This window comes from Hetaerina americana, unplaced genomic scaffold (assembly GCF_022747635.1).
Source record: "Hetaerina americana unplaced genomic scaffold, ioHetAmer1.1.p SCAF_90, whole genome shotgun sequence".
NCBI lineage: Eukaryota > Metazoa > Arthropoda > Insecta > Odonata > Calopterygidae > Hetaerina > Hetaerina americana.
In genome coordinates this window covers 730602-749159 of record NW_027287539.1, presented here as the reverse complement: position 1 = coordinate 749159, position 18558 = coordinate 730602, and the positions used below count along the sequence as shown (strand labels likewise).

Here is an 18558-nt window from a genome sequence, read left to right as displayed (position 1 = left end):
CCCTCAGCATTGGTGAAAGACTGGATAAATAAAGGTTTTCTGACAAGCGGACGAATTTATCCGGTGGACAATATAAACTTTGAGCATAATTCGAATGCAAATATTGCCACATGCTAAATAGCAGAGTGGAATTCTTGTTGCGTACACCGGGCTTCCCACCTCCAAGTGAAACGCCTTCTGCCGCGTAGCGAGGCAGGAGCGAAGAAAGTCGGGCTCGTCGAGTCCCGTGTGGCGGATTCATGGGCGACTTCAGTCGGACGTGAGCGTTTCACAAGAGCAGAGCGTGAACGCAAGATGACGCGCAGCAAGCGATTCGCCGCCAACGTCGTCCCAGCCACGCTGAGACTCGCCGTCGGTGAGTCAGCTCCTCCAGTGTACAATTCAAACGGGCTTATTTTTGATAAATGTTTTAGCAGAAATATTACCCCATGCAACTTGTTATTCGCTTCTCATCATATTCCTCGGAACGTTTAATTACTTGATCGACATTTTCCGCGAATCAATCTAGATTCATACATTGCTGGATCACGAGCTCATTTTGGGCTTTAAATATTGGATGAGGGTTCGACCCCGGGTCCGGCTTCCGGTCCAGCCGAATGATTTTTACCCTTTTAACTTTTTGCATTTTAATTTTCATCCTATTCCAGCATTATTTTCGATTCACAGTGGCCAGATTTCGCACCGCAGCGTAATAAATTGTGGTTATATATTTAATCCGCGAATACAATTAATTTGAAAAGTTTTCAATCCGCTTAGAGTTAACCACCCATAGAATTAAAGTATCGGCAGGCTTTTCATATCTTGCCTGATGCATTATAAATTCAAAAATAATCAAAGGCTTTGAGTCTTACGTCTATTCGTTCAAATTTCCTCCACGATGTGAATAAATGTTCCTCGAAGCCGATTTAGAAATATGAATGTCATTCTTAGAACAAACAATTTGGATGCTCGCGGTATACGTATCGAATCCGAACCCTACGCTGTGAAGCATTGCGTAGGAATAGGAAAGAGGTAAATAATTTATTCACTGGGATTTTTCATGTACAAAGCAAACAATGCGTGCAATGTCTCTTTTGTACTGTGAATAACGCCAAATCAGAGGCCAGTCTTGTGATGTAGAATATGCATAATTGAAGTAATTATTATTAGCATAATTGTTATTATTTTTCTTAGATGAAACAATCCTTCTGACTTACAATGCGTGCATAAAATATGCTAAATATTGCGCGGACAAAAGTGCAACTGCGTTACATGTTAGTTAGTCGCGTACTTTTAGTAGGAGATAGAATGAATTTTTGAATTTATTGACATATTTTAAGATTTGAATTTGTTGAAATAAATTTTTTGAATTTCTGCACACCGTTTGCAAAAGGGCGTCTGCGACTCGCAGCCAATATAGTCGCAATCGCATTGTTATGGGAGACTGAAAATGTTGGTCTCCCTGCAACCAGTAAGAAGCTAGGCTGCGTTAATAGTTTTTTCTAGGTAAAGTGGTGGGATTAAGCATTCATCTCTCAATTCCATCCTACAAAAAATTGTAAAATTGTCAATCTATGCTTTCTGCGAAATAGTTAGACAGATAATTTTAAATGCTCACTGTTTATCCCATTGTTTTCTATTAGTCGTTTCAGTTAATGAACTAAAAAATCAACCTTCAACCACGATTTCATATTTTAAGGCTCATGAAGTGACATGAAAGCCGCAAGAAGAATCGCTATAATTTTTTTTCTTCTGAAAATGGTAAAATTATGTTTGCCTCCGTTAAGTATAAACGAATATACTACTCATGTTCACTTCTACAGTGTTTCAGCTCATTTTCCATATTAAAAATATAGTAGCTGTACATTTTCTTTCCTTTGAAAACAAAATTAAATGAAAATTCTGCATTTACAATTTTCATAATCTATTGTCTATTTTTATCTGGCTGTTATAGCTGAATGTCCGAGATTATTTTTAATAGATTGGTATCGAATTCCATTTCTAAGTTACTTGGTGAACATATCAGAAACTCAAAGTTAAACGGGAATTCACACGAAAATTTTACTATTTTTGACGCATATAAAGGTTCACACATTCATGTACAACGCAATTTAACCTGTATGTTAAACAAGTAGAAGCTATATCCTTAATCAAAATATTGTTAAAATATCTACCGTTGTTGAAATTTGGATTTATTATCTACAGATAATTAGATTTATTGGTAAATGCAGTACAAGTTTTTGTCAACAAGGAGCGTATGCATACGGTTGTCTTCTGTCTATCCAATGCGACCTTTAATTACTTTAGGATTATAACTTCATATTTCGGAAATCTGGCGACTTCGCTCTTAACAAATGTATGAATGGTGTGAGATGGTGTGATCGACTTCTTCCAAATTACCTCAGCGGATTCACTGTATTCTACTAGGGACCAAAATGTTTTCGCCAGTCCTAGACTTTCGGAAATTCACTCATTAGAGCCGTTTCTTTTTATTTATATTATCAGAGCCATTTCTTCACGAGATTTTACTTCAGAGAGGTATGTGGTTTTGCACAGGTGTGAATATCCGATTAAGTTAAGATGAAGGGCACTCGGCTGCACTTCCGCGTTTGCTCACTGAACGGCAATTTGCCGAAATTAAGACGACACCATCGTCGCCCCAGATGTGACGGAGCGGGCGAAAGACCACCCTCTTAACGGCGACCCATGGGAGGAGCTCCAATTCGACTATGCGTCGAGCAAACTGAAACCGATACTCATGTTATTTTATAGAAACATGGAACTTGTCTCAGTACTGTAACAATAATTGTATTTTGACTTTAAACATAAAACTGATGAAACTCTTAGATGTCATAGGAATAATACGCCAATATTAAATTTAGCGCTAATGTTTACTTGCTGTGGACACAACTTTGAAAGTTCATACTTATCCATCGCAGTTTGTTTGGTCATAGAACTCAAGAGTATGTAATCACAGGTAGAGATGCTGTGATGCGACAAAAGTAAAAGAAATATTTAATATGATACCGAATAGAGGAATCAGATTGATCAATTTAAAGCTAGTGTTATGATACTAAGTTTTTCCATCCAATTTCCCCCACTTTCACACTTCAAACTTCAGATACCATCTTTAGTGCTTTCAAATATTTCCTTGAAGAAAAATTGCCAGCATATCTGTTTTTCATGCCTTCTAACCCTTCTAGAAATATTAAACCACGCAATTATTTTCTGGGGGTAAGACTTGTCTTTTACTCCTGCGACCTATAAATACGTTTTTTTCAGCTCATTCATCAGCATAAATGCTGATTTTTACGTTGGATCTCCACCTTAGTGATCAACTTAGGATATTTCCGTGGATATTGACCTCGACAGGACTTACTAGGATTTGTAAGCGAGATGAATGCTGCCGTCGGCGGCACAGAAACGCTCGGCCCTCGCCACCAACGGAAGCGGTTATTTTGATTCGTAATTTTTCAGCAAGGCCGATACTTTCAAGATGAATCATGATCATATAAAATTATCTATATGATCTATTCGTATTTCAGGGCGATCCAACTTCAATGTAAAAGTGTTTAAAAATTAAAACCAAAATCATATATGCTTTACGTGTTACTAAAAGTGCACGTGACGAATTGACCACTGTTACCTGTTGATAGCAGTAATTGCTTACAGGCTTAAAAAATCTCCGTTTGTAATCCACCACCCGTAGATAAGCGAGTGTAGAGCTACGCGGTATTATACGGATTTGGAAATCCGACCCAATTTAGATGAAGGAACTCTCGCCCAAAAACCTACAGCGTGTGAAATTTGTGCATTGATAGTACATTTCTCCACGTCCCCGTACAGTTACCCAACTATTCACTTATTTCCCGTCTTCAGGATATCGCACCAATTGGTTTTAGCCCGGAAGGTCCAGGGACGCATCTTCTTTTCGCGGACTTGAGCGTGCGACTCTCGTCTCGTCAGCAGCCTAACGCCTAACCCATTAGGCTACCAGGGCGTCATGCTCGAAACATGAAGGTCGAAATCAAGAGGAAAGGCGCGGAGCGTCTCGTAATCGCCGTTAGCTTTGGAATCGGTGGCGTAATGCACTCGACACGCTTCGTCACTTACCTTAGGAAAAGGAAAGTATATGCTTGAGCCAAATGCTGGTTATTTCCGGAAATTAACTGCGACAATGTATCCCTTTCATCTGACTGCAAGCACGATCTTAGCCATAGTTTCATGTCCCGGTCTAGAAAAGGAAACATTGGTTCCGCTTGAGATATGCACCATTCCGCGTATATGTATATATACATATGTATGTGTGTACATGTATATGTGTGTGTGTATATATATATATATGTATATATATATATATATATATATATATATATACACACACACACACATATACATGTTACCATATATAGTTTCACAGATGAGAATAATAATTTATTATATATATATATTTATATAATTATAATAAATTATTATTCTCATCTGTGAAACTTTCCTTCAAGATAAAGTCTCACGGATGTGAATAATTATATATATATATATATATATATATATATATATATATATATATATATATATATATATATATATATTTATATAAACCATAAACACAGTAATCAACCCGAAGGTCGGTTTAGTAGGTGATGGTAGAGTTCACCCAGTACAAAGCACGACGACGTATAAAATACACGCATGAGGGTAGGGGGGCCAGTTCCTTTCCCTGTGCCAACTATTGTTTCCCAGGAAGATCTGGTACCTGAAAAATCATAAACTTGGGCTGGAGATGAGGGTGCCCGGCAGTCGAACGCGGGCATTATATATATATATATATATATATATATATATATATATATATATATAATGTGGCTCGCCTCTCCTTCTGTCTTGCGTTCCACGAAACGCACTGTTCTTATCCTTTATGATGTTGTATGATTCCTCTACTACTGTCCTTTCTTCTTGTGTGTTTTCTATCTCTCCTTTGGTGGGTGAAACAGCTCCGTAACGCCATTTCTTGGCCAAAGAATTGGGGCAGTTGGTTACATAAAGTATCGCAGATCTCAGTATAAATTACGTTTTCTGGATAGCTCAAGTGATTAAGAGCTTCCGCCCGGCAAGTGGAAAGATCCGGAGTTCACATCCCGGTATAGGAAATATTTTTGCATTCGTGATCTGCTTCATTCCGCCTTCCCCACCTCTCCTGTGTTCGTCCTTTATGTGTGTTCCTATCCATTTTCCTTATATCTGTTTCTATATAAATGAGTATTTGTTCGCGGTTTGGTGGGATTTTGTGTTTGAATGTATATATATGGGTCGCGGTAGTCCAGGGGGTAGAGTGTTTGACTACTGACCGGAGGGTCCCGGGTTCGATTTCCGGGCAAGGCACACTGGGCACCTGCATCTCCACCCAAGCAATGTGATTTTTCGGGTACCAGGTCTTCTTGGGAAACCATAACCGGCACAGGGAAAGGAACTGGCTCCCTTACCTTGATGTGTGAATTTCACACGCCGTTTAGGGCTTAGTACTCTTAGGTGAACTCTTCCATCACTTACCAAACCGACCTTCGGGTTGATTACTGCGTTTATAGTTTATGTATATATAGTACCATAAACACAGTAATCAAACCGAAGGTCGGTTTGGAAGGTGATGATAGATTATCCAGTACTAAGGCCGACGACGAGTGAAGTTCACACATCAGGGCAGGGGGGCCAGTTCCTATAGAGCAGGAGAGTGATGCAAATCTATTGGTAGAAATAAAAGCAGACCAATATAGTGGCAATCTGGGTGTACAAGCCGACGTGCAGGCATCCGTAGGAAGAATCTGGCAGTTTTAAGATCCATTAAAAGAAATACTACTACAGAAAAGAAGCATCTAATAGTAATAGAGGACTGGTACGCAGTGGTAGGTGAAGGGAGGGATGGAGGAGAGGAAATCAGAGCCTATGAATAAGAAATGATCGCGGGGAGAAAGCCATCGATTTCTGCAGGTGAAAATACTTGATGATAACTAACACCTGATTAATTTTTTTTTAACTGGCGTACATGCACATAAAAAGGCTGGAAAACAGGTAGGGACCAGTTATATTATGTCATGCTTCGACACAGATTTAGGAACAGCGTTGTCAACTTCCACGGCTTCCCGGTGCGGATGCAGATTCGGCTCATAATTTAGACGCTGTGAAATGCAATTAAAAGTTCGAAAAGTATGAGGAGGGGTCGGAGAGTACAGAAGTGACATGTTTAAACCTTATCCGGAGTAAAAATGAGACTGCCAAAAAAAACTTGGTTAATATCTAAAGGGGAACGGAACGATTGGGTGAAGGTGGGCGTATCTGAAGGATGGGATAAAAAGGGCATCAACGAAAATGAGAGGAATGGAAAATAGAAAGAGAGTTATGAATCCATAGAACACGGCAGAGATGATTACGAGGATTTACATGAAAAACTAGGGTGATGAATTTTAGGAGAGGGAATAGTTATCTCCCAAACGCTTATTGCACCAAAATATCGAAACAGTAAGTATAAACTCGATAAATCCTTAGGTTTTTCCCTTCCTCGAACCCTCTCCTGGGTGAAACAACATCGAGACATTTTTAGACTCGATAGTTATACATTTAGATTTTGCAAGAAGTGTTGGGGAAATGTGGCGAGAAGGTTAAAGAGCAATGTTATTTTTCGCATGTCAGGCCTCAGTTATAATATAAAAGGCTACTAGTACAGGTATATAGGAACTACTCATGAAGTTGGATTGATTGCCGAATTAGATCGCCTGCAGCTTTGAGGAGCTAGATTTGTAAAACGTTATTATGATTAATTATGAGTAGCGTATTTAGATTATTCCAGAAGCTAAGTTGTGAATCACTCTCGAAATTTAACTTACAGAAATAGAAAACCAAACGAATGAAATGAGCTCTTGTTTAGCATAAGAAACGGATCTCCACAGCAATGATATTTAAAACGTATTGTAAGTTGCACTTCACTACTGTAGGAGAGACTATAGTATGATAAGAGAGATCAAGTGAATAACCGATAGATATAACCCTAGAGCGGTAACGCTATTTTTTAAACCCTATTCTGGTAACGTGGGGTGACAATTTTCAAAAATTCGTATCTCACACCCATTCTGACTATGAGAGTCCTATGGGGGCTCAATTTTTCGTTTTATAATGTAGAATCACGTGTCGCATTAATTCTACATCTACTTAATACCCCGCAAGCAATTGACGTGAATTATGGTAAAGGTCCCGAGTCGCAAACGTAAGCCGTTTCCGCTTGGCGCGAGATTTCAACCAGCTCTTGGGGTGTTTTTTCACCCCCGTAACCGTTCTATATCATTTTTCCCACGATAAAGAGTGCCAACAACTGCTCTAGTGGTCAAAAAGGGTTTTTTGTAGTTGTAGGTAGGTAGGTGCCTTATCTAACCTCTGTTTTGTCCTTATTTGTTCCTAAGAGCTCGTCACGCATGCGTGGACAGGTGTTTCACGCTTGGAAAGGAGTAAGAATGTAAGAAACATATGACAATAAGATCAAACTCTCATGCTGCTGAAATAGTTATGAGAATCATAAATGGAAGGTTTCAAAAGGGATCAAGCAAGTATCTGGACGTAAATTAGCTTCGGCTTAGAAAGAAGGGAGAAACACTCGACGCCATAGCAGTGACGAGAGCATTGGTAGAAATAACATGGAATATAATCAGGATGTCTTCGCTGCTTCGTGGATTTTAAGAAGGCATCCCACCGAGCAGAGTGGACAAATATGATGGAAAAATTAATAAATAATTAGTCAGGAAGGATAGGCAACTTATTCGAAATCTGTATGTGAATCAGACGGCATAGCAGAGGAAAAATCGGGATGCGTAGTGTATGGCGGGGGAGTGAGGAAGGTTCACCCGTCATCAACGGCACTTTTTAATATATATTGCGAGGAGATGTCAAGGATTGTGCGAAAAAAACTTGGGCTTGGAATACGAGTAGGCTGTGAGGTAATTAAGTCAATGTCGTCTCCAGATAATCAAGCAGGCAAGGAATCACAGTTATTATTGAGTGATATACAGGAAATGTGTGAGGGGTGTGGGATGAAGATTAACCCCAAGGGAGCAAAAGTAATGAGAGTCTCGAGAAGTGGGAAACCCAAGTTAAATATCAAATTAGGAGGGAACAAAGTAGAGCACGTGCAGCAGTTAATGCATTGGGGTAAGATTGTGAATGGGCATTGCAATGGGGACATTAGGAAGAGAATTGCGCTAGCGATGGGATCATATACACGAAGAAGAGAACCTGCGATAGGTAAACTAAGTAAAGAGGCGAATAAATGACTGGAAAAGACTTTACCATAGGATATAGTGTTTTATGTAATTGAGAAGGTCCTTGGTAGAAGAAAATGAGCAAAGATTGGGGTTTTTAAGAGATGAGTGTGGTGAAAAATGGAGAAAACACAAGTAAGCTGGACAGAGATTTAGAGACAAACGCTAATACCTGTATTATAAGCAGGATGGGCGAAGGGATGAATTATCTGGAGGAAATCCAAAAAAGGCAGAGAAATTGATTGAAGAAAACAATGTAAGGTAGCGAGATGTTAAAGGTCGTGTTAGGAGGGAGAACGTTGGGTAAGAGGGCAGAGGATGGAAGGGAGTAGGCCTTCTAGACCACATGAAGGCAGGTAGAAATTCAGTAGTAAAGAAGAAGTAATTATGTAGGGCGAATAAGAGGAAGTTACAGTGATACGTAGAAGTATAAAGTCGTAAGGACCTTTTAAACGCCACCTTAATTATATTTAGCTTGAAATTGTATAGCTAAAAAAAGATTTTAACTTCAAGCGCGATGAAATTTTTTAATTGTTGTGTTTCATGTCTGACGAGAACCCTCGTCTCTTCTTTAGGAGACTACTGTAACTGCCGTAATAATATAGTCTTTGCCTCCATTCAATTTCCTTCCGTCTGATGGAATCGCCCCCTTTTTTCCTTTCCAAATTTAATCACTGTCCTTGCTCCTAGCTACTTTCTACACTATCTAATTTTCCGTGAACCTTCATGAAAGAAGAGAATTGAGACATTTATGTTCCGGCTCTGATTTCGAAATCCGTTGAGCATACAATAACGCTTTCATGGGATTGACAATAATTCCTGTTCCCAAGAAAGTTATCCAAAATATGAACGAAGTTGCTGACGCATTTTGCTTATGCTTACTTTCCATCGAGAGTCGTGGCTTCTATCAGCTCGGGTTGACAGTACATTTTCCAGTTTAATATATTTATTCAGATTTTGGCGAAATATATAGAAGGGCAATCACTCCACTCGCCAACTCGAACGCATTGCATAAAAGTAGCATTCTCCGTAAGTGCAAGTAACCTGTTCCAATACAGGTGAAACTGAACTCATGACTCTTCGGTTTTCCATTGTTGATTACAGTCCCGGTCTCACTGTGAGTAAATGGCATTTTGGTACGCACAGAATATGACAGACTGTACATAATGAAAAAACTTAACTAATTAATTCTGCGCATGCACACGATTCATAATCTTCTTGCTTACATTTTTCAACCAGCTTTCATGTGTTTCCTTCCACCAGACGAAATGTGCTACAGAAGGAAACGCATTGATGTTTCCACAATGCAAAAAAACTTGAAATTGGAGGGTAATAATTCTGACGCTGTGAAATTCATTCTTAAATTTATTGAACCGAATAACACTTTTTTTGATTTAAATTTTTCTGTAACTTTCATACTCGATGATTGGATTAAGAAAATCGTATCCACAAGGCCCTCATTGGGACCTTATGAATACAACCTATAGACGTGAGTCTTGAACCACGACTCCATTTATCCGCCTATAGGGAATATTCGGTAATTACGAGTAAACCTACTAATACATTGGAGTGTAGGAGACTATTCAAATTGTTTGTTCTTTGTAGAATAACATTCTTTGAGTTTTATTAATACATATGAAGGGTCGACACAAATGAATACAACTCCAGGGAATGTGTATGACGCACCCAGGGAACCTCCTGCGGTTGCATTTGTGTGCATGGCGCCTTGCATATTTCACCTGAGTGCAGCGGCTGTCAATGAGCTGCGTTGCCAGCCGCTGCACCGAGGACTTGCCCGGTAACTCATTGGGTGCACGGCGGAGTGACGCCACCGAAGCGGGCGGGGCGATGTGGGGCGGGGAACTCCTCATCGCCGACCTCGCCCTCCAACGCTCGTTTGCAGCAGCCCCGCGATTACGAATCCGCCCACCCAAATGGAACACGACTCACTGCTATAGTGTGGTGCTAAACGATATAGTAATGTCTGCGTTGCGACCTCCTGGTACATCAAGGTTATCGTCGTTCAAAATATTCAAACTATTGCTAAAATTTAATAGTAAGGGTGCGCATAATTTGCAGGGTCATTAGTGTGAACTAGTTTTTAATGGGATATTCAAGGTTCCAAGGATTTCAATTGAGAATATTGCATCGAGTTAATTCAAGACTGAATAACTTCAATGTTCTAAAAATTCATTATTATTAAGATCTTGATTCCGAAAAGGATGAAGCAGTTTGGTGGAAAACTGAAATCCTTCCCAGAGCAAACCTTTAAATGAACTGAAATCAGATTATGAGGGCTAATACTCGTAAAATTATGAGCTGCATTGGAAGTTGAGAAAAAACTCATACATCGCTGAACCAGTTGTTTTCGGTGACTATATCAATAGAAGGATACCATTCCTTCCCAATTTCTATTACATTCTTACCTCTCTCACTGACTGCCCCGAACTGCTCTCTCTCTCTCTCGTCAACTTCAGGGTACCTCCACCTGCACGAACTCATTACTCCACGTGACCACTCCCAGATTACGCATGACTCATTTAAATCTCTATTTTCTTCCGCCTATCTTCTTTAGCGAACTCACACCCTAATACCCTTTTATGCTTTCCTCCAAAACATTTACTGACTTGGGTCTTTCCCATTTCTCAATAATGAGATAATTTTAATACCTATTTTTTGTTATTTCTGCTGTTAATTGTTAACACTTATTCCTTTTGTATATATGCGTCCTTATTCGTATGTTGTTACATGCTCCACTTGAAATTGGCAAGTAACTGCCGTATGTGGTTCTATTTTCATCTAAATAAATTAATTTCAACGGAACAATTTTTCGGAGATGCCTTCAAATTACTAAGTTTAGCTAAAAATTCCTTATCTAGTACACGAGAAATTATCATATGCTTTATTATGCACCATGGAATAGCCCTCTCGTAAAAAGAGGAATGTGAAGATGAGGTGCCGTAGAGAGGAAGTTCACTTGTTTAGTGCGTCGAGGGTACATCTACGTCTACATATTACCCCGCAAGCCGCCGCAAGGGCGTGTGGCGGGGGTGTTAGGTGACCACCCGTAAAAATGAACAAAATTATATGCAAAATACACACATACATGCAAATCTACACCCACAATGGCGTACACACTGTTTCAAAAATCCCTTCATTCCACACACATGCAAACACGTACACCAATAATGGGTAATGGTGGAAATACGTTGTTCAGTCCACCCAAGGGCACATAAATCCAGGAATGACAATGTTTTCGGAGATAGACCAACTCTGCTGCTTTGGGGAAACCATTTTTTGGGCCGACTGCCGTCCTTGCCCTTGAGTTCTAGGCATTTCTTTGCGATGGCCTTCCGTCGAGTCCGAGACACTGGAATCTTTCCTCTCTCTCCCACCACTCCCTCTACAATCCTGCCAACCCCCGAAAGAGTTTTTCGGGAAACCTCAGCAGGGAGCCTGGCCTCCCTCTTCTGAATGCGTAGATTTCACTCGCCGCCGTAGGACTTATCTCGAAGTAAGCTCTTGCCTCCGCCAATCACCAATCCCCATTGAGATGGCAGGAAAGATGCCTTGTTCTTTCAGAGTTACGGTCATTGGGGAGCAAATCTCGAGGGAAAAAGAGCTGAGCGGAAGAAATTCTCCTTGGTGTGATAAGGAAGAGGTTCTGCAGGCACATATATGAGCATGAAGGGGATCGAGATGGTGCAGTGGCTATCGCGCTGGCTTCCTACCCATAAGGTCCGGGTACGAATCCCGGCGGTGTTGAATATTTTCAGTGGTATCTCGATCCCTACTTGAGGTGCTTTGTGGAGGGCAATTTGAGTGAGTACGCCGTCCGTCGGATGAGACGTTAAGCTGCGGACCCCTTGGCGTCTTTCGCAAAGAGCAGGCTAATGCCGACGCTGGGTTTCTCTCCACCCTTCATCCTTCCCTGTCCATCCCCTATGGCGCAAATGACCTCAGCTGTCGGTCGGTCGTCTCCCCTAAATACCACTATTATGTCCATGAAATTGGACTGGAGGCGTGATAGGCGTTTTACATACTCTTTCATTCCTCGCACGAGCAACTGCCGTAATAAAACCGTGATTGCTTTGCCCAACTACTTCGATCGGAAAACCTAATTGTAGTCTGCCGAACTAACACATCACATTTAGTTGCTGTTGCATAACGAAGGCTGTAATCAGAATATGCCTTGCCACACGTCCTCTTGGTGGTTTTCAGGGTGTAACGTAGATGAAGATCTCTCTGAGCGAGCGAGAGAGGACACGCAACGAGCTCACCCTTGGCATGGGAAGCGGCTCCATGAAGATATGACGAGGAATTTTGAATGCTTCGTAAAGCAGAAAACAGAGATTTTTCATATCATTTTCGAGCATATATTACTTTTTGAGCATAGTTACTGCGAGTAGCCTTAAATTACTTAGATTACAAGAAATTTTATGGTGTAAGTTTAATCAAATTGTAGGCACCCGCTTTCACGGTTTCCCTTCCGGTGAAAGGTAGGTAGCATGTCACGTCGGAGAAAATTTTTTCAGTTTCTGGGATAACCAAACATTTAAGGAGAAGACCATGAAGAATATTTACAAAAAATGTTATGGTCACGGTGACTGAATCCCGTTTATCGATCTCCCCGTCTTTCGGGCACACCAAGGACCTTTCGCGTCACTCCCAAGATTTTGGACTGCGGTTGGTCCACGCTTGAATGGCCTCATCACTTGACGAAGGTGTCTGGAAGTTTGTCATCACCCATGGGTGAAGAAGGCCGTACATTATTTTGGAGAAATCTGCATCGATGAGCACATATTGTATTTCCGTTTCAATTTTCCACCACAGCTCTCGCTTAGGGGAAAGGTCCTTGAGCGGAACGAGAGGGCCAAGTTTTGTGTGAGACTTTTACTCAGCGTAAACTTGGTCTGAGAGGAATATCTCAGGGTCGGGGAGGGTGGAGTTGGCTGAGGAAATATTGAGAGCTCCCTCCATTTGTTGAGCGGTTTACTCACATGCAGCATTACGCACGTCGTGACCTATGATCTTCTGCGTCCGTAAAACACTGGACTGACGTTTTGCCGACGCAAAGTTGTCTGTGACGTGCCCTTGAGGATTACCATTGGCAGTAACTGAACAAATGATACCATCAATATTTAGAATGTGTTTTTCCCCGCTTGACCAGAGTGCTTCGGTCTCCTCCTTATTTGGCCATTTGTATGCTTACCAGGGGATTTTGAACGGTGTCAAGAGATTTGGTTGACAAGAGACACTTGGTTACCTCGTCCGGAACGACCGGGTTCAAATCCGCGTGGGAAAACCCTCCAGCTTCTCTTTTCCCTGCGATAATTTCTTCGGGCACATCGAGGGTCACTCAGGAGTTTTATGCATTCGAGTTGAATTACTCGAATCGGCGGCACACCGATCGGTCAGCCAATCTAGTCCATAGCAGTTTGGTACTCGGCTGCAGTTATTCGGTTAGCCATCCATCCGTTAAAATATCTCAGGAAATTCCAATTCAATGGTTCCAATCTTGGCTAAATGTGTAAAGAGCCCCTTGACTATTCCCGCTGATGGGAGTTTGGGGTGACAGCTGAATTATCAAAATATTACTCAAAACCGATAATAAATGCGATTACACTTGTTTTCGCTGGAATAATTCAACTTGCATGATGAAGTAAAGATAAGACAGCATTAAAAATTCCTCTCAAATGATTACTTTCATGATGAATATGCTTATGACGAGGATATTTCCATTTGAGAACCCTTTGGAAAACATTCAACGAGACTTGTGACTTGTTTACGTAAAACATGCATGAATATAAAGCATGTTTTTTTTTATTTCATGCAATGCAAACATCATACTAAATTCATTGTATTGTCATGTACGGCAAGAGAAGTATTAGCCTATTGTCTCCTCCAGTGTCACATCTTAACTATAGGTATGCACCACAACGGCTTGTACTATTGCCAGGCTGAGGGATCAGATGTTAAAAGATGTTAAAATATTGTGATATTCATATTATGTAATAACTAAACAAACAGTGCACACTTTAGTTTCATGGGCAGCAGTCACTAAAAAGTTCATTCTAACGACATTGGATATATTCTTGAATCGCTTGTCTGAGGAGATTAATCAAAATAATCGACCCGTAACGTAGGCATACATTCATAATGTACAAGGATAGCAATCACTGCAATGGTACAGCAACCCCACCATATTAAAATATAAAAGACCGGTAGACACGATTTTCATGCGGAATATAACACAACAGTTTATCTCACACAAAGTTCAAATAAGTTCAGTATTATGGACTAAATCATGTACGTTTTAGATACTTGAATTCCAGAAGCTGACAATATTGGGAAGCCGTACTTTTGTTGTAAATACTTTTTTAATGTTTGAGTAGCATCTACGTATTATCCTATGATAATAATTTCTCATGAAGTCATTGGTCCATATTGGTAACTCTACGCATAAATAATCATAGTCTCAAGTTATAAGGCCGTAGGAAAAAAAAGATTTTGCCTGGGATCTTCCCGTCATATATATTTTTCTGGCAAACTTTGCGATATCTGTGGTATTTCATATTAATGTGCCCAAGTCTCTTTCGCCTTACAAGGATTTCGTGAGATGACGACCGCGGAAGACTTGCCTCTTTCGCTGCCGGGACACACGCGGCCGATGGGGTCGAGTCCCTTTTATGCCAGGACTCATTTTCTCTATATTGTCCGTCTTGAAATTGTTGTAATAAGTATTTGAGGAGGTTTTCCGCTGCCTTCTTCAAAGTGATTTACATATCAATTTTGAAATTCCGACAAAACCGCTTCGTGATACGTGTGAAAAAATCTTTCTTCTCCCGACGAAAAATTCGAAATAATCGAACATATTACCGAGTGGGGTATTACATATAAGGCAATCCGTGGTATTATTTTATTTTGGTAATCCATGCGGTTAGACGCCCTCTAAATTCTAGTCGGGTGTTTCTCACGAAAGCAATGGCCGCATATGTGGCCATTTTATTCGAGAGTTTACCTCAAAATTTGTCATCTGTCGATGGTTAGATTTTCCATAAATTACACCAGTCGGGTATTGGGATATTCCCTCGCGTCATTCATGCTTACCTTGGTCAACGAGACAGGAATACAACGCCAGGAAACACGTCTCGAAGGGAGATTCGACAATTAACTTTCATCCTAGCATTGGAAGCGTTTCACTTCTAACTCATCCAATATTTCCTCCGGGCATACTCGTTCTTAGAATTTCTTTTAGGACTTCCTTGTTCATTCAATTTTAATTTGTTTCCGTTTCCGACACAAAAACTGAAATTAGTCAACTTTTTAGCGAAATAAAAACTAATCCACTCAGACTTTCCTTTCTCACCTATCCGTTCGACACTAGCCCTCTGCCGAAAATAGGTTACCCCGTACAAGTTCTATGGGCGGAATTCCCGCTCGGATTATTCCCACATACCTTTTGTTTTGGAATGATAGCCCCATAGTCTCTCTCACCATTCCACCTGAGCATTCGAGGTAGCTCTGAGGTCGCTCATTCGGCACAGAAAGTTATTGAAGAAAACTCAATTGGAAAAGTAAACGAGATGTGATCTACTACGTAAATTATAAGCGTAATGTGTTTGGAAATCCCTCTGTGCATGAGTGTCTTATGAAGTTGATGATCTCTTTATGAAGTTTCTCCACGCAGAGAGAAGATACCCGCTTATTCTTAAAGAAGGAACGTCGCAAGATCATCGGAAATTATCGCTGGGGAGCCCTTGGAAGCATGAAGATTACATGCATAATATTTACCACTTGATAAATACAGTATGATTATAATGTTGGCTTGGGATAATAATAGGCCCAATATACGAGTATATTGGCAGGTAAGGTAATGACAAGTGACGAGAAATCGATTGTCTGACAGACCAATACGAGGTCTGTACAAAAAATACGCGAACTGATGTAATATGGCGGCCATGACGCGGAATATAGCTCCGCCCACTAGCGGCGCTAGTTGCCTGAGACCCAATTAGCAGTCTGTGCTTGGCGGATCGTCGAGCCGTGCGTATGGTGACAGGTATGTTAGTTTCTGCTGTCCTTGTTTTTTTTACTGTTTATCGAAAATGGAAATTGACGAAATCACGGAACAACGAATCAGCATCAAGTTTTTTGGTGAAGTGCGGTAAAAGTTATCAAGAAATCACTGAAATGTTGACAGCTGTTTACGGTTATAATACTCTGAAGAAAACATACGTTTTCAAATGGATTAAATCAAACCAAAAATTCAAGAAAGGGCCGATCGAAAATCAAAGTCATGCTCCTGGTTTTATTTGATGTTGGAGGTGTTGTTCATCATGAATTTCTTCCTCAAGGACATACAGTAAATGCTGAGTTCTGCCTTTCAGTCTCAAGCGTTTGAGAGATCGCGTCCGTCCTGTGCGACCAAATTCGACTCAAGGCGATGGATGGATCCTTCACCATGACAATGCTGCACATTCAGCATTGATTTTTCGCCAGTTTCCATCAAAAAATTCAATCACCATCCTTGATCATCCTCCTTATTCGCCAGATCTCGCCCCCTGCGACTTTTTCCTATTCCCAAAATGTAAAACTGTGGTGAGGGGACATCACTGGGAAGATGTGGCCACAATAAAGCAAGGAACGACGAGACAACTAAAAAGCCTAATTGCCGAGGACTTCCAAGAGTGCTTTAAACAGTGGAAAAGACTACGGAATAAGTGAATAGTAAGGAATGGAGAGTACTTTGAAGGGGACAACATCGATGTAGACTAAATTTAAAAGAATAACGTTTTTATGGCCTTCGTTCACATATTTATTGGACAGACTTCGTAGAAGGAATTTTCTCCCGTTCAGCCACAATCCTTGATATCATTTATCTGGAAAAATTATTCACAACAATTCAAAAACTCCCAGAGAACCCCATCAGCCAGCATTATAATTGTCGTCTCACGACAACAATCACTTTTTAACCAAAAAGCTGGCAATGTAACGTCCCTGCCTTACAATATTTAAGCGGCTTGCCACGTAAGATGCCGAATATGAGGGCCAGTGGAGATTTGGGTTTCATCACGGCACTGAATGTCTCATCAAAGGCGGTGATCAGAGCAGTCGCCTGGGCCGCAGGCACATAACAATGCGCAGCGGACACCCATCTGGTTCACTAAAATACGAGTTATTCATGAGTCACTTGGTGGCCAGGTTTTGGAGTGGGACAGTGAGTGAGAGTCGCTCATAGTCGGCATTTAGGGAAACTTCACGGGGACGGTTGAGGTGGTGATGACCTTGATTGCTAAGACGAAGGTATAAAACAGAAACCAGTCTCCGTGGGCGTCCCATCAAGTCATATATAGGTCTACAAAAGTTATGTCGACCATATTTTTATTTCAGTGACACAAATGCGTTATATATAGTTTAAGTAATTTCAAAATAGTTTCTCAAGCCTGTCCTTCGAAAGGGAAAATGAAAACCCTCCTCCTAACGACGACAAGCTGAATTAGCAAAATTAAAGAACAGAATACTATTGGTATTGTGCTGGGGAATAAGTATACAACCCAAGGTTTACTGAGTTTCATAGCCCTTGTTAAAGAGATTTATATTTGAACTCCTTGTTTTATGACGCACCGCGTGTTTCGATGTCTTTTACCAGACCAGGAATGCCGAGAACTCCTAATTCGTACCTAAAAGTACCTTCGCCCTATTCTCCATATCTTTTGGTCAGTTCTTTTCACATCATTCCTAAACGAATAACCCTGTATTTTACCGGAATATGAGGCATGATTACATCAAATGGCATACAAAAGTACACAATAAGAAGAGCATAATTAACATTTTTTGAGTAGCAAAAAATTACCTGCACTAGAGTTTCACTACGAATGACATTTTTTCCATTGCCTGAGGAACGCGTCCAAAATAGAGAGAGAGACTTTCAGACAGAAAACTGACAACACGCGCTTGTTGCGTCGACAATGATCACATAGATAGATAGATGGGGGTCTTTATTTGGGCGAAATTGAGACCAAATGATCCCTTCTTCCATTTGACCCAACATGGTATACATATTATAATAGCCATGAAATTTATAATAACATGCATGCACATATTGTAAACACATGCAGAGAGAGACACACATTGTGCTTGGATTCGCACATTAAAAAACTTATACATACATATACATGTATAAATTAAGTATTCACCTACACATACTCAAAGTAAATGACAGTGAAAAAAGAGAACAATAAAACACTCTAAGGAAAGAATGAGGTTGGTGGGAAAA

The 18558-nt window shown here is 40.5% G+C and overlaps 1 protein-coding gene across 1 annotated transcript in view; it reads left to right on the top strand.

Annotated features, from left to right (window-relative positions):
• The first annotated feature begins 214 nt into the window (after nucleotides 1-214).
• The window catches only part of LOC139699788 (uncharacterized), a 61608-nt gene continuing 43264 nt past the window's right edge, over nucleotides 215-18558 (top strand). Inside the window, exon 1 of the mRNA XM_071598225.1 lies at nucleotides 215-355. Coding sequence (XP_071454326.1) covers nucleotides 295-355 — 61 coding nt within the window. The 5' untranslated portion in view covers nucleotides 215-294. The remainder of the gene's footprint in view (nucleotides 356-18558) is intronic.